Source organism: Lepisma saccharinum, chromosome 1, assembly GCF_977018435.1.
Source record: "Lepisma saccharinum chromosome 1, izLepSacc3.1, whole genome shotgun sequence".
Taxonomy (NCBI): Eukaryota; Metazoa; Arthropoda; class Insecta; order Zygentoma; family Lepismatidae; genus Lepisma; species Lepisma saccharinum.
This window is the reverse complement of record NC_139229.1, coordinates 97,933,171-97,951,133: the sequence shown is the minus strand read 5'-3', so window position 1 is coordinate 97,951,133 and position 17,963 is coordinate 97,933,171. Positions and strand designations below refer to the sequence as shown.

The window sequence follows — 17,963 nt, the reverse complement described above, 5'->3', positions numbered from 1 at the left end:
GGTTTGATTTAAGGAATTTTCTGATGACTTAATACTAGCAGTTCAAAAGTTACATCGTCAGTGTTACAACATTCAAGGCTGTTATCTTTGACTACCTTTACCCAGCCAACGAGGGTTTGGTCGCTGGCAAACCATGCAAGGTCAATATTAATATAGCAGTTTATCAATAAAATTGATGGTATTTATACCATTCTGGCCTATAATTGCTAGCGTAATGCATGTAGTGGAATCTGTTTTTACTTTTTTTCAAGGGAGAAGATGGAACACTTAAACTGTGATAGATTTTACGGTAAATGTTTACTATCCTTCGGAGACCTATAACTTCCGAGTTTCGTCAATTTTTGACATTTGTACTTACCTATCTGCTTCGCGGATCATTTTTTAACGTGTATTCACGTTTTTTTGATCAATTTTTTTTACAAAAAAAGGTGTTTTTGTAACTGAAGAACGTACGTTTCCGCAAATGGTTTGTGGGGCTGTGTGCCAATGGTTCGTGGGGCTATGCGAGAATGGTGTGTGGGGCTACGCATATTTTTTTCGAAACCAATTTTTAACTATTGTAACCTATTGTAACCCTACCTAACCTAACCTTACCGGAAATGGTTCGTGGGGCTATGCGTCAATGGTTCAATTTCCGCTATGAAACATTCCCACATCACACAAAACACCTTCCAGATATTAGACAATACTACAGGAACTTATTACGGTAAGTAGTTTCTTCTGTAGAAATGAAGAAATCTGTCCGAAGGATAGTAAACTAGTACCAAAATGTAAAATGCAGTAACCTAAAATTGTTTGAAATTTCCATTGTACTTGTTTTGATTAATGATTTATCTATTCCAAGCAGTGATGCATTGTATTTCTAACTGTAATGTATAATTACTAAAATTTTCAGTATGAAGCGTTAGTAACTGTACTTTTTATTGAAAAACCGTTGTTTAATTGAACATTGTTTACAAAAGAATATATTTTTGTCCTTAAGGAGCATCAGAGATTTGTGCAAGCAGTAAGGTTCTCCCCGACAGGAAATCTTTTTGCTTCTGGAGGATTTGATGGGAAAGTGTTTGTGTATGATGGAACGTCTGCTGACTTCATTGGTGAATTGGGTTCACCTGCCCATAAAGGTGGAGTATACGCAGTAAGTATTCTATATTGTCTACCTCTTTATTTAGTTGTTACATAATAAGGAAGTTTTAGGTGTACGGTATTTCTTCTATATCTAAGGTGTACTTTTTCCTGTGTTATCAATGATAAATATTTAAGTGCACCTTTGATCCGAGTATATATGTGTGTAAATATAGAACAGCATTAGTGTAATTCGGAGTCGAGTATCTGCCAATTTCAATAAGTGAAGGTTTTTATTATTATTTATTTGTTCTACCAAAATACCGGCATCGATCAAGATCATCCTTAATGAGTTTTTCTTTCCTTTAAATTTGTTTTGTTACAACAATGGACATTTCAAAACAAGCAGTCACTCTATTTTTAGCAGTGAACTAAGAAGAGAAAACGAGGAAAGAATGTTAAATTCTTGTGCTCTTTGCAATAGAGAAGTGGTTGTAAGTGAGTCAGTTTTTGTAAAATGCACATACGAGAACATTAAAATGTGTTGAAGGATTTGGAAACCGTGAAGCTGATGACAATGGTAGTATTTTTAAGGGTAAATGTAATGCTACTTAACTGTTCTTATAAAATACCGGTATGTACATCTGTGCACCTTAAATTAGTAGTATTTTTCCCTTTTCTCGAAGCAATAATTTAAACGCAGGGTCATGAAATTAGGCAGGTGGCAGAAGTTTGCTCTGTTGCCATATCTGAGCACAACCCTATGTGTTCGTAGGTTTAAGAGAATGAAAGATCTGGTTGTAGGGTTGGTCTTTGTAATCCATGTGATACAAACTGACAGTATTTGCTCGAAAGGTCAAGGATGGCACAAAAGTGCCCCGGAGAGAGGTCGGTCTGATGCTCGAACTAGGCAACGCAGCCCTGTTGACATTGCCACACACTGCATGGGAAGCAGCAACTTTTGTCCCACTCATGCTTTCCTTTTTTTATGCATGGCACCAGCGCAATTCTACCCAGGTGCCTATTTTCATGACCATGTGTGTAGGTTCACCTTACGATGGCATCTTAGATTAAATAAAATACAGTGTATTGTAAATACAATGAAGGGTATGTATGATGGTCCCCATTCCCTTCCGCAGGGTTTAATTTTTGTGTAGGTCCAGCACTACTCTTGATATTTTTACACTGAGTAATTAAAAATGTATTGAAAATTGTAAAAATTGCATAGGTTGTCTTCACTTTTTTAAAAAGTAATTATGCACTTCACTTATGCACACATTATTACACAGAAAAAGGTAACATAAAAAATCAGTACTAATTGTCATATTTTTCATTAGGTTGCGTGGAGCCCAGATGGAAAACAGCTTCTAACTGCATCAGGAGATAAAACATGTAAATTATGGGATGTTGAAACAAAGTCTGTCGTTTCCGAATTCCTCATGGGCACTCAAGTAGAAGATCAGCAGGTAATGTCTTGTCCAGTTTCCTTCTGTGTGTTATTGTCACAAACAATGTCCTTAAACATATTGCATGGTTAGCACCATGTTTAAACAAAATGTCACTCTCCTTGTTATTGATAGCGATGTTATGTCTGCAAATTTGGCTCTGGTAATTTTACCTTGAATGCATGCAATAATACATAATGCTTCCTGTAGCATTTATGATTGTAGTTTGATGCATGATATCTTTAAGCTGATAAAGATGTAATTATTTTGATCTGTAGCTGACCTCTGCTGTGGAGTGAGTGGTTAGTACATCAGGGATCCCAGGTTCCAATCCCAGCATATATGTTCTTCGTGAGTGTCACTCATCTTCATTATGATTAGCCACAAGTGGTAGAAAAGGGATGCTAAATAACAAAAAATCCAATGAAATCAACAAAAGAGTGGCTTGTACGAGGGCGATTCAATAATTATTGTCCCCGGCATACTTAAAGTATATAAATTGCAATGAATGATGGGGATATTGTAGCCTAATGTCTTAGATGCCTATATGCAAAATTTCAGAACCGTAGGCGCTATAGTAAATTTGTTTTTCTCGTTTTGGGTGTGAGAGGTGGAACTTAGTTTGAAAAATGGAGAAAACCGAACAACGAGCTGTCATCAAGTACCTCCAGAAAAAGGGGCTAAGCCCAAAGGAGATTCATGAGGACATGGTCAGTGTGTTGGGTGATGGGGCTCCTACCTACCAGGTGGTAAAAAACTGGTGCCGCGATTTCCGTTGCGGCAGGGAAAGCTGTCAACAGGCCCCTGGTGCTGGTCCTCCAACAACAGCATCCACCCCAGAAAACATTGATGCTGTGCATGACATGATTATGGCTGACAGAAGAATCACGGTGCAACAGTTAGCAGACATCATGCACATCTCTGTAGCCTCAGTGGAAACCATTGTGCATGAACACTTGGGATTCAGAAAGGTGTCAGCGCGATGGGTCCCCAAAATGTTATCCCGTGAACAACAGAAAGACAGAGTTCAATGTTGAAGGGCTGGTTTGGAGCTGATGGGGCAGACCTGAAGCAGTTCTGTGATAGATTTGTGACAGTGGATGAGACATGGCTCCACCACTATGATCCCGAGTCCAAACGACAGAGTATGGAGTGGCGGCACAGCAATTCACCTCCCCCCCCCCCCCCCCCCGCAAATTCAGGGTGCAAGCATCAGCACGCAAGGTTATGGCCACAATTTTTTGGGATGCGAAGGGTGTGCTCCTTATTGACTACCTGGTGGGACACACTGTTACTGGGGACTATTATGCAGCCCTAATCCCTAAGTTACGCGAAGCAATCAAGGAGAAACGGCGTGGGATGTTGCGGCGAAAAGTGCTGTTTCACCACGATAATGCTCCAGCACACAGAAGCCATGTTACTGGTGCCCAATCCATGCTGCTGGTTTCCATGTGTTGGAACACCCTCCCTACTCACCCGACCTCGCCCCTAGTGACTTTCATTTGTTCCCGAAGTTGAAGGAGCACCTCAAGGGGACGCATTTTCCCTCAAATGCTGCTGTTATGGACGCTGCGGAAGAATGGCTCATGGCTCAGCCACAGACATTCTTTGAAACTGGCATAGTGGCTTTACAGCATAGGTGGAAGAAGTGCATTACTGTGAAGGGAGACTTTGTGGAAAAATAATACTGCTTATATGTCAGGGACAATAATTATTGAACCACCCTCGTATGTTGTGCGCTGAACAAAACATGTGTTCACCTTTCCTGTCAAAGGGCAGAAATATGAGAAAAACAACTTCCATAAAAATAAAGTTCATGAACTTTTAAAGTTTTATTTTTATGTGTGGTTTTCCCTTATGTTCTTCCTCTCTGACAAATATGTTGGAATATTTATTGTACGTCTGTACTTTTGAGCAGTGAAGTGCGGTGACGACGTCACTTGGGGTAGCAATCAGTGGCGTGCCCAAGGGGGTTTGGTGTAGGTCATACCCCTCCCAAAGAAACTTCAAAAACAGGAAAAGATTTCAAAATGATGAATAGGTACTTTAAAAAGTGCACAAACTCCCACCCCCTTTTGAAAATGAAAAATTATTTGATTTGACTACTAAGCCAGAGATCTCGGGTTCGAATCTCTGCTTGGCCCTAGGTGTTCTTTGAGTGTGTCCCTTCATCAATTTTATCTTATTATCTTCGCGAATAGCCAAAAGTGGCGGAAAAGCGGAGTAAAATAAACCTAATCAAGCAATCAAGCAATGATTTGATTTTTGTTACTTAGTGTCGCTTCTTTGTCACATTTCGTTAATTGCGAAGATGATATGATAAAATGAATGAAGGTACAAACACAAATAACATCTATGCCCAGGTCGGGGTTCGAACTCTGAACTCTTGGTGTCGTAGAGTGCTGTGATAACCACTCCCCCACTGTTGGTTGAATTGTTTGTCGATTTGGTGTTTTATGCACAGAAAGGCTAATTGGAACTGAACCTACAGTTTCTACGTAGTGAGATCCGAACCAATATGTGCCTCCACTGCGTACCGATCCGGGACCACTAGCACTCACCCGCGGAGGTCGGCCGAGAACAAAGATGAGTGGAAATACATAGGTATCGGTAAAACAAACTTCATTTTTCCACAGTGGTAATTTTCAATTGGATTTTTGAAACATCATCTTTGTATATGATTAAGTTTTTTTTTCTTCCAAATATTTTGCATTGCTCGATTTCCTTAATTTCTCCATCCCACAATCTCCTTACTGAAGGATCCGGGCTCGAGCCCTGGCGTGTGCATGAGTGTTTCTTTGTATCCATCCTTCACCTGTTTAATTTAATCAATTTTCATCGTCATGGCAGAAGTTAGGTAAATTGATGGAAGAGCAATGCTTTTAAAAAAAATCCCTCTCAGTGCATCTGCAGGCCACTGTGAAATCAGGAGTCTAGAGTTCTATCTTTACTATTGTCCCTCATGCCGTCCTTAAGCTCATTAGTTACTTATTGCGATTAAATCCATACAGCTAGAAAAAGTGATGGGAAGTGGCAAAAATTCAACATATTATAGGAGATAAACTGGTAACATTGTACACTTTTTTGTAGTTTCTTCAATAATATTCATTTGGCTTTTTGAGCTCTGGGATACATTTTTCATTCCAAATTATTTCATGCATAGTACAACACATAGGAACAAGAATGTGCGCTCATCACGGGTTTAAATCCCGGCCTGGATTGTTCTTTGTGAGGTCACTTCATCAATTTCATTACATCATCATCATCACTCATCCTGATTTTCGCGATAACCAAATGGGTCAGAAAAGCGAAGTAAAATAAACCAAACCAACAACAACAATATGAAACTCTTGCCCAAATAAATACATCCGTATTTACGACTGTTTAGTTTACCCATTTTTTTTAATGGAAGCCAAGATATTAGTATATTTAAATAAAACACTACTAAAACAAGAGCGAGAGGGAGCCTGAGCAAATATTTTTTTATTTAATTATTATATATTCCATATTTGGAAAAAATGAAAGCATAACATTATTGTCTGCACATAATATGTTTCAATTTCATAAATAATAAAACTACATCCCATATTATACATATTGTACAACGTGAAAAAAGTTGTGGTGTAAATACAGAGAACATAAGTACTGCTGACTATTTTCCCCTGAGTTCTTTAGAGGATTTACAAAGAAATCGAAGGGAAGCCAATCCCCTATCTGTCCTATAGGAGATGGACCAGGGGACCTGAAAGCACGTGCTTTCAACCATTGCACCGGGTGTCAAGGGAGGTAGAGACAGAAATCTTTCCTTTCCCTTTGGGCGGTCATTTCTACCTGGAATTGTGCGGAGGAAGAGCAAGCTAGGCCAGAGTGTTTCATATGAACTGTGGTTTTAACAAGACAATACATATTGTGATTTTAAAATAATTAGTGTGTGAGATTGATTGATCTATCTCTGCTAGACTAGCTACTCCTCAGTGCATGTCACTGCTTTTGAGTGTATTACTCACTTTTTTTTTATGTTTTTTTTTTTCGCAGGTATCCTGTTTATGGCAAGGAAAGTTCGTGCTGACTGTATCTCTTAGTGGTTTTATCAATTATCTGGATGTTGACAATCCTTCCAAACCCATTAGGATAGTGAAGGTAGGAGAGTTTTTCATGATTCTATTACATGTATAAACAGGGTATTGGCCAAAGCAGTTTCAACTCAATTGAAAATGGGATAGGCATATAGAATAACTCCACACCCCCTATACACCTTCATGGCATGGTGGAGAGCACAGGGGAGCACTTTACTTTTACTTTATGTTTCATATAATGATTTGCCTTGCATATATTAGGTGTGACTGTAATGTGGATTGTGTGTAAGTTTTTTATAAGAACCTGTGCAAATTCAATGCCATTATGAGTACATTTTAGTGTATTGCTTACCTTAAAAATTGTGTAAAAGCTGACAAGATAAAGAACCAAATATTGCACACACACATTAAACACTAAAACAATGTTTCACGTGACATTTGTGCATTAGGTTAAATCGGGGACAAATGGAGACTGGTCAAAAGACACAAGCTCCAATGAGAAGAGAGAAGGTTGTTTTGGAAGCCAACTCATAATATCCGTAGTTTGGTGGTCAGAGACCTGCACAAAACCTGGAAAAGAAACAGTCTGTGAGGAGGCGTACCTACAATAATATGCAACACGCACGTCAAGGCCAGGTGTTCGACATCGTGCAAGCAAGCTTCTCGTCACAGTTGTGCACAGGCATCGATGCCTGCCAGTTTTTTCTATTACCTGGGTTTTAAGAAGACCCGTGAGACTCGGTGTAGTTCTTGCAGGTAGACGCAAGCACTACTGTCAGTGTTGCCAATGGCCATTATATTTCACTGCGCATGGAAATATTTGAATCTGCTAGGTGCAGGTGCCTTGAGGTTGTATAACCAAGGGGTGGGTGAAGTGGGCGACCACACTGGGCCTCGTGCATGTAATAACGTAGTAAATGGAAGTGAGAAAGATAGAAAAGGCTAATTTTTGTGGGCAATAAAATTAAAACCTTTCTTTTTTATCTGGCTTTATATTGTTCATTTTATGTCACTTTTCTGGTCTTGAAATCGTAAATCTTCTCTCTGTTTCATTTTTACGTTGTTTGTTTGTTGAAATGTGTAAATAGCATTGCCTGCTATTTGCACCCGTATGAAGATACAAGCTAGCAATTATATTTTGCATCATATTACTATCAATGCGGTCTGTAGAACTATATTCATATAGATGCATGTGCGACTTACTCACATAGTATAAATTATCAGTGCAATAGAAAAAGAAAAAATCTTTTATAATATACCTAAAAGTAGTTATGTTGGTGAGTATATGATTTCCGTGAAACTATGTTTCGGGATGTAACTACTACCTTCATCAGGTACATGGGCTATGCCAATTTAATTATACGATTGGCTGCATCAAACAATACATGGATCAAGAGGTATAGTAAAAATGGATTAAAGGTTACAATGTGATGTAAGGCAGCTGAACATGTGTAGGTGCCTTATTCCTACCATTACGTTAAAATCCTGATGCAAAAATCTGTAAAAACAGTCTAAAACAGATTTTCTAAAACAGTGGTTTCCAACTTCAAAAGGTCCGAGGGCCAAAATTATATCCAATAGTTGATTGGCGGGCCGCATTTTTGAGGGGTGGGAGGGGGGCGGGGGATTAAAAATTACAAAAATTGTAAGTACTGAACTGAGAATGTAGTACTTACTTTCACATGACCTAAATTTCTAAAATGAGGCATTAAAAACAATGGAATTACAAATCAAAATTGTATAATTACAATTTATTTTACAGAAACCCAATACTTATGGATGAATTGAAAGAAATGAAAAACACACCATACAAATAAGAATCCTTCATAGTAAGTGTTCAATGTGAAAATTGAGGCTGATCTGCTTCTTTTATTAAAGTTAGAATGTTCACTTCAATTTCTGTATTTGAAAGTCTCAGAAGGTGAAGCAGTGAAGAATCTACCAATCGACTTCTGTAGCGGTTCTTCATGAACTTCATTAAAGAAAAAAACCCTTTCACACGTGTATGTGCTGCCGAACATCCATGTCATTCTTTGTCCAAAACTACGAAGGTTTGGAAAGCGTTCGTTTGAAAGGTATTTGAAAAACTCTGGCCCCTTTTCTTGGCTAGTTTGAAGGAACACATCGCCTTGCAAATCACACAATTCAAGTTGGAGAGAAGCTTCTTGTTCTTCGATGTTAACGCCAAGAGGATTGCTAAATAGCTGGATGCTGCTTTAAGTTCTTCAAAATCTTTAATCTGGAGTCAAACTCATCCATTATTTCTTTAATATTTGCACTGAATTAAAAAATGTCCAGTGTTTCTTCATCATCTGCTAGCCGCCGACAGCTTGGAAAATGGACCAGGTTATTCCTCTCCAAAGTAACGTTGAAAATCTTCAGTTTATTACGAAACCCATCTATGTTTCCCATTAAATCTGACACCAGCTGGTTTCTTTCCTGCAGTTTCAAGTTCAGTTCGTTCAGATCTGTGATATCTGTTATAAACGCCAGTTGTTTAAGGAAGTCCATACTCTGAAACTGTTCCTTCAGTAAAAATAAAACGTATTTTAATAAAAAATACATAAAATTAATGTATTTTGCAAACTGGCATCGCGGGCAGCAAAAAAGGCATCGTGGGTCGCATGCGGCCCACGGGCCGCCAGTTGGAAACCCCTGTTCTAAAACACGTTAAAAACACTTTTCCAGAAGTGACTCAGTGAATGCAGTACAGCTGTCGGAGGCCTCTCATGGAATCCATTTTTACCATACCTCTTGATCCATGTCTTGTTTGACGCAGCCAATGGTATAATTAAATTTGCATAGCCCATGTACCTGCTGAAGGGAGTAGTTACATCCCGAAATGTAGTTTCATGGAAATCATATACTCACCAACGTAAGTACCGGGTGTCCCAGAAGTCTTTCCCTGATTACAAACTTTATTCATATACGCTATAATGCAATGTAGAGATGTGCAAGTGGTGCCAAAATGTTGGAAAACTAACCAAGTTTATTTGTTACAGGTTTCAGTAATAAAAGATATTTTCTTCTTATATTGTACTGATAATCTGTAGAACTAGATAACTATACCTTTGTGCAACCTATCTTGACAGTGACTTCAGCTGGGACCGCACTGCAACTTGATGTATCACTCCGCGCCAAGCATGGAAAATTTTCTCTGTCACATTTGCATCTCCGAGTCTGCAGAGAAAGCATGAGGAGCAGAATGTTTTTGCGTGCAGCTGATCTTCATGCAGAGAAATGTCAATGCTTGGGGCTAACGAAATACGAACACAAAAAGATAAACAAATTACAAAGTTAAAAATATATTTGGACTGAGAAACTAACAAACTGTTAATGTTTTGAAAACATGTAGTAGACGAAGTACTGACATAAAGTAAACATTGTTTTTACGAGTCTCTCACGAAAGCCACCCTTGATGTAATTTTTTCTCGAAGAATTGTTTGGTACAATCTCATTGCGAACAGAATGATACGGATTATCCATTATCCATGACAATTATGCTATTTGGTTGCAGTTTGGGTAGAATGTCGATAAACTATATCTCAAAGCACTGTCTCAACGTCTTTTCTCAAACGAAACAATAGACAGACACTTTCCACAAAACCATCTTCTCTTCCTACATACACAACAACGAACCTTCCATTTTTCGCCTGGGGCTGAACTATGAGCCTAGATGGAAAGCATACCAATGTGACAGGAGGCACATATCTCGATATACATTTCGGGGGAGGGATACTACCAAGTGTCTCAATAATAATAATAATAATAATATAATTACAATAATTATATTAAATTAAAATAATATTAATTGAATATATAAATAAATTAATATTGGATTGTTGTTATTACATGAATAGGTAAAAAATAGTAAAATAATAGATATATAACATCTATTCAGTATGTAATTTATGTGTAGTTATGATCGCCAAAATTTGTGTAAAAGCAACAGCCCTGGCAAGGACATGTCATATAGACATAGAATTGAATATTTATTGAATAACAAAAGAAAGTACTTGGATCGTATTGTAATAGGCAAAAATAATTGTACTGTGATCGCTTTTAATTGCCTATTGGAATTGACGAAAAGTAAATTTGGTGATTAATATTTCTTGCATATTATCATATGTAGTAGTGTGTATAAATCTTTGGAAGCCGTATGAGCCAAATTCCTTGCCTTTCAATAAGTTCAGCGGGGTATAACCATCGATTGTACAACAAATGCTAAACAATTATATTTTGAATATTTAATTTTAATACTTGCTAAGTCTTTCGGAAGGTGGGGGTCCGAATCCCATGGATCCCCTAAATACATGCTTTCAATGTCCATGTGCTTATGGATCAGGATCTCAATCAATTGCGGCAGCCACTTTTCCCACTGTTGGAAATTTAGCTTTCCCATTGCCCCTAAACGTTTTTGTGACAATTGAAATCGGCATTTCAACACAAGTATGTCGCAAATACGAATACGTGTACACATATCCCCTCCATATGACTATTCAAAGTTTTCCCTTTACAATGCGATTTAAAGTAACACGCAAGCGAAACTCTTGCTCGGATCTCGCTCGCTAAGGACGCGTGATAACCAGCAGACAAAGATAGACTCGTCCTTAACCTCACTTTGACCTGCAAACACCTCCGAGATTCTTGTCAACAAACCCACACATAATTTTTTTAGCTTTGACTTGCAGCAAAACAATCGTACCGGATACTCTTCATTTCAACAGGTTTTTCAGAATCAAACATCTGCAATACATTTCTATGTACTATATACGATGCAATGTGCTTCAAGTAAGGAACTATATTTTTGTGTTCAATCCAAATCAGCTTTGTACAGTTTATTAAGTTTAGGTATCATGCTCATTTTAATAGTTATTAATTATACATTATTATGCAAGAATCCTCGCATTGTGACAGTTTGAAATCCCTTCCCTTGTATCTTAATCTCTTGAATTTCATTCCCTTGTTTTTCTTTTTTCCGAGTGCAGACAGTGAAAGTATGAATGCTGTAAGTTTGCAATCCTGTTAATGTCAAGTTAGGTTGCACCTGATTATAGCAATAACATGAGCGAACGACAATTTGTTGAAAGAGATGACAATATTCAAAAGCCTTTTATAATGCAAATTCTGATTTCATGTTCCATTTTATGGACCATCGTGCCTTAGTGTTCAGGGGGGGGATCTTGAGCAACTAATTCGGATATTGATTTGGCAAAATTACACCAGGGAGAAAATCTGTTTGATTGATTCATTCATTTATTTGGTCAATTTATGCACAATAAGGCTAATCGGGACTGGACCTATAGTTTAAAGTGGGATCCGAACCACCTTGTGCCTCTACCAGGTATTGAACCCGGGACCCTTTGATTACAAAGTGACGACACTACCACTGTGCCATAGGGGAGCACCCCACAAAAAAGTATAATGTAATGTAAAGTTCCAAAATATTTACGATGGCACTTTTTGCTCCTAATCACCGACACTGCTGACATCTGTAAAGGAGTACAAACAGATGTCAGCAGGGGCGGGGCCGAGATTGTGCAGTTGCCCCCCTCACTTTTTGCCACTTGCACCATGCTAACCTCATGTACCAAGGGAAATTTAACTGTCCCCCCCCCCCCACTTTTGCACCTTGGCCCCCTAGTTTTGGAACCCTATTGCCGCCACTGGGTGTGAGTGATACAAATGTATAATACCAAGGAATAAATGTCTGCAATTTCAAATTGATAAAAGTGATGAACATTTTAAGTGCTCTCTGACCAGTTTAGAATCTAAAAGTTGGTAACTGTGACTGTGTGACTCATGTATCTGGAGACTGTGCATAACTGGAATGAGCGTTTGCTGAAGATAAGCGAGCTTCGTCTTGCAAGGCCTTCCAGTTACCCGTGAGCTTTCGATACTTGATGGGTCAAAGCCCAGGTCTATAGTATGACTCGCCCGCTCGCCAGCCAGGCGGGCCTAGTAAGCAATTCTGGCCAATTTGTAGCACTCTGTTGGTGGTATCCTACATAATCTGATGTTGGTGCATTCTCTTCTTTGTGTATTTTTGTCTTATGAGAAATGAAGGTTTCCTGTTCTGTTATTATTCAGTTTGTTAGTAATGATGATTTATGATGTTCTTAACATTCCTTTTAATTGTATTTTGATTGATTGATTGATTGATTTGGTGTTGTAAGTCCACTTTGTGCACAGTAAGGCTAATCGGGACTAGACCTACAGTTTAAAGTGGGATCCGAACCACTATATGCCTCCACCAGGTATCGAACCTGGGACACCTTGCTTACAAGGCGACGACGCTACCACTACGCCATTGGGGAGGCACTAATTGTATTTTTGCCATTTACTGCTAAACTGCGATTTTTGCTTCTGAGGCTGACATAAGTGACTGCATGTGGACCCCAAAGACTTATTCTTAATGTATACAGGCACTAATTCAAAGTTGATAATATATGCAGATTAGCAGTAGGTTTGTGCTAAAATGCAGCAAACCTATGCAACCCTACATACAGAAATCTACTAGATAAGAAACAAAAACAAATTTGTTTTTCTCACTTGTATAAGGTTTCTATTCATTTTGAAACTATATAATAGCAGTCTACTAGATTTTTGCTTGAAAATGTTCATAATTTTGCTTAGGATAATCATTTAAACACAAAATCATGGTCTCCACAACAAATGAAGATTTTACATTTTGCTCGATTTCCAGGCTATTTATACTTGGCGAAAGTGTTACTTGATATTCTTATGAACTCTGGAATAGTGTCAGCATGCGTCATATCAAATTTCAGCTAATACTTTCCAGCACCAGTACCACAGGAACTTATTCTATAACATGCTAAAACTTCATATTACAATCTTAACCACGTGAAACTAGATTTCAGTTTTCAATGCTATGTAATTATTGAATGTTACCACTTAACAATGTATATTTTTTAAAAGTTTATTAGAGATGTAAGGGGTGACTCTTTCAAGACACCCAAATACTATCCTTCCTTTCACATAGTACAACCTGGACTGCATTTTGCAGACTAAACAGTTTTGGTATCTGTACTCACATCCAGTATGTGGGCTTCATGTGTCGTGCATGTACAAGACGTATTCGGAAAGTAAGTACCAAAAGGGTGTAAAAAATAAAGTAAAATAGTTTCGTACCTTTTTTTATTTTCATTGCATTCTACAGACCTTAAACTACTTTTCTACGTAGTTTCTACCATTGTTCAAGCATTTATCGTAGCGTGGCACTAGTTTTTGTACCCCATCATTATAGAATGTTCCCGCCTGTGACGAAAGCCATCCATGCACTGCTGCTTCGACGTCGTCATCCTCGTTGAAACGCTGACCAGCAAGAAACTTCTTCTTCAGATGAAGAAAGAGATGGTAGTCACTTGGTGCCAAGTCAGGGCTGTTGGCGGATGAACAAATTGTTCCCAGCCGAATGACGTGATGACATTTTGAGTTTGTTGTGCTGTATGCGGACGAGCATTGTCGTGAAGCAACACAATGCGTTCGCTAAGCATTCCGCGTCCTTTGTTTTGAATTGCACGACGCAGCCGAATTAATCTGTCACAGCAGGCATCTTTGTTGGTGGTCTGTCCTCTAGGCAAGAACTCAACCATTCTTGCATTGAGAAAACAAATCACAGACCGGACTTCACAGTCGGCGGGCCGATTGATTTTCTTGAACATTTCAAACCTTCCGAAAACTACGAAGAAAAAGAATGACCTGCTCCCACACGTGACTGTAGCTAACTAATGGATGAAGGACGTCAGCGAGAACTCACACGGTCGCGACTGCATCGCTTCAGCGGCAATATTTGCAAATGGTACTTACTTTACGAATACGCCTCGTACATTTGATTGTCCCTTCATCAATCTCATCTCATCACCATTCGTCCTCATATTTGTAATTAGCCAAAAGTGGCAGAAACGCAAATTAAAATAAATATTTTTTTCATTCATCAAAGTTTATTACTTGTTTTCAGGGCCATAATAAACCGATCACAGTTTTGGCACTAAGTCCTGACCAAAAGATGATATACACAGGGTCCCATGATGGATTTATAACTTCATGGAGTGCAGAGACAGGTAAAATATAATTTTAATTTATCTTGAAGCTTGAATATTAGGTGTAGGAGAAAAATGAACATGATCATACAAAAGTAGGATAAGAGATTGTATGGGAAAACAAATTAAAACATATTAAAATTACCTTTCTAGTTTTTAAACTGAAGTTAATCACTACAAAGTTATAACAAGTGTCCAAGTTGAAACTTCAAGCAAGGTTATACAGTTGAGGAAATTAATTTTTATAATTTATTTTGTGTAGTTTCCTGTTTTTCGTTAATGATGTTTGCACATTGCTGACAATTGGTCATCTCGCGTGAAAATCGGTACAGATATGCTTGTATCAGCCAAAACCAGTAAAATGCAGATTAGTCTGTCTCATCCTTTCTGTATTTGTTTCATAATTTTCAGAAAAACTTGGAATAATTTGTAAAATCTGTAGGAAGTTGTAGTGAAATGACTATGCATGTTGTTATGGTTGTATTTTTGTAGAACCTCAATGTTTCGGATAATATATCTTGGTTGTGGAAGGTGTATGTTAAAATTATACTAGAACCATGACCAATTGACTCAGGAAAATGGAAAAATGTTTGAAAGTTTGAGTTATAGAGATAATACGTTTTTCAGGGGATGAATCTGAAAAAACTTAAAATGCAGTAAAATGTAAAATCGAGGAAAATTCTATAACAGTTTGCTTTGCCTAGTTACATCACAACCAATGAACTGGTTTTTATATAAAATGCCATTAGTAACATTTAACTCCAATGAAGTTACCATTTACTATCCTGTCCTGTTTCTAGGAGAAAACGACAGAGTGCAAGGTGCTGGCCATGGGAACCAGATTAATGGCATGAAGGCTGTTGATGATTCCCTTTTCACCTGTGGAATTGACGACAGCGTCAAAGAAATTAGTATTTCCTCAAATGCCTACACATCCACAGATATCAAGCTAGGGTCACAACCTAGAGGAATGGATGTGAAGGGGGATATTATTGTCACGGCTTCAGTAAAAGAAGTAAGTGTGTGTGCGTGTGTGTGTGTTTCACTTCAAGAGGTTCCCCTATGTGGATGAAAGATGCTTCTGTATATTAGAGATGTACATTACTGTTCATTAATTTGAGAGTAAGCTGATGTCTTTCAGTAAATGAAGGAAAATAAATAATTGTTTTGTACAAAAAAATGTTACAGAAATTTACCATTTTAAGTTGTGAAGATGCATATTTATTTCATTTTACATATTCAGATACTCCAGATTCCATCCTGGACATGGGTGTTCTCTGCAAGCGTCCCTTCATCATATCATCTTTCATCCTCATCCTCACGATAAGCCAAAAGTGCCAGAGAGGCGAAGTAAAATTAACCAAATCAATCAGTTATAAACATTATTGGTCATCCACAAATAGAAAAGATAATACTCTAGGTTTCTTTCAACTCAAACCATTGCTTACACATTTTTCGTCTCAGATATATTGTACACAGAATTCCAGTAATTAAACCCAACTTTTGAATTGTGCCAAGACAATGTGTGATAAAAAATAAAGTATTACAGACTTTGCTTTATTCATGTTGCTGGTGCATTTGTTTTTTAAACAATATTTCATCTGTTTCAAACAGCCTTCATGAGATTTGTATAACAGAGATGCCAAATCTGGTGCTAACTGGTCACAGATAATTTTCTTTTTTCTTCTTCCACGTTTTTTTTTCATAGTATTGTGATATTTAAATGTTTTGGGCTAATATAAAATGGAATATAAATACAGTATTGTTAAATTTGTAGTTCACGTACTGAAGTGGCACATTTCTTTTCTGTTATTATTTTTCTAGTATGATTAATGTCATCCTGGATACAATAATCCTGAATGTTTATTGGGTTATCTCAGTAATTAAATGTTGGATGATTCTTTTTATGTTCAATATAAAAAATTGTTTTGAAGTCCATTTTATGCTCAGATTAGCTAATTGGGTATAGACCTAACAATTTAATACAGGATCCAAACCACTGTGAAATGTACCTTCTCCAGGGATCACACCTGGAACCCTTTGATTACAGGTTCTGTAGCAATTTATCTCACTAAAACAAAAAAAAACATTGAAGGTAATCAGAATCATAAGTAACTTAACATATTTGAAAAATGTGTGGAAAAACTTGGGAGGACCCTGTTGATAGTGTACATACTATTGTTTTGTACAGATTGTATCGGTGGTTCTCCCATAGAAGTGACTTTCATGAAATTTTTCAGATCACAGTGTTGCAAGATGGGAGAAAGGCATCTTCAATTCCAGTCGACTATGAACCAACAAGTGTCGCATTGAATAGCGAGCATCCTGATGTTGCTGTGGGAGGTTCAGTGGACAATAAGGTAAGCATTATGTGTGGGTCATGCAGCAGCACTTTTTCTTAAGTATATTGAAGCTTTAGCCAGAGTGGATTTACAGTCTTGAAGCAATTAATTACTTACTGTGTTACCTCATTAACTTTTGACAGATGTTTTTTTTAGAATCTGGTCATCCAATAAAGAAGCCTGGAATTAAGTACAGCTAGTTAATGTATAATATTCATGCATTGAAACAATCTACACTGCATATAGTTTGGAAAAGGTAGCAGTTTCTGAAATATAGAAATGAGAAGCCTTTTTTCATTAACAAGGAGAAATTATTATACAAAAAGATAATTTTAGCTGTGTAAGGTAAAAAATGTAAAGTTCCACGTGCATATTGCACCGTGCCATAAAAGAACATTTAGGGGATGAGGAGGTAGAGGCCTGCACATTCTTGATCTTGGCAATTTTGAAGATGGTGTGATCAGCACTATGCTCTGGCCCACTCCCCCCATAGTACCTATTTATTTTAGGCTGGGTGAGCTCCAGAGCCACTTTATGCAGGGACAAGGCCTAAAAATTTCTGACCTTAGATCACCCACTCTTGGAATCAAACCGGAGTCTCCAGTGTGGCAGTCAGACACACTGCTGACTACCCCCACTGTGGTCCCAGCTGTGTATGGAATAAAAATTAAATAAAAAACTATTTCAGAAATTGAGATTACTGTAAATTATTATTATTCTTTCCGTACAGAGAATTTGAAGTAACCATGGAAGCACTAGATATCCTCTTTCCAAATCTTGGTGGTCATGGATTGTAAAGGAAGACACTGAAATGTCAAGTTCTCTCTACATGCTGGAAACTGTTTTCATACAGGCTAACAACCCTAATCCCCCGTTGGGCTGGTTTTTTCTTTTGTCGTCATGTGATTTGTCTTTATGTGAGTTGACCTACATTCGTAGTGACTGATTCCAATATAATATTAATAATAGTAA

At 37.8% G+C, this 17,963-nt stretch overlaps 1 protein-coding gene across 2 annotated transcripts in view; it reads left to right on the top strand.

Moving 5' to 3' along the window:
- flr (actin-interacting protein 1 flr) overlaps window positions 1-17,963 on the top strand; it is a 49,778-nt gene that overhangs the window by 13,668 nt on the left and 18,147 nt on the right. For both annotated transcript variants that reach the window (XM_083134951.1, XM_083134944.1), the window contains exons 6-11: window positions 983-1,138; window positions 2,403-2,531; window positions 6,546-6,650; window positions 14,568-14,670; window positions 15,450-15,664; window positions 16,890-17,009. In XM_083134951.1, coding sequence (XP_082991077.1) covers window positions 983-1,138; window positions 2,403-2,531; window positions 6,546-6,650; window positions 14,568-14,670; window positions 15,450-15,664; window positions 16,890-17,009 — 828 coding nt within the window. The remainder of the gene's footprint in view (window positions 1-982; window positions 1,139-2,402; window positions 2,532-6,545; window positions 6,651-14,567; window positions 14,671-15,449; window positions 15,665-16,889; window positions 17,010-17,963) is intronic.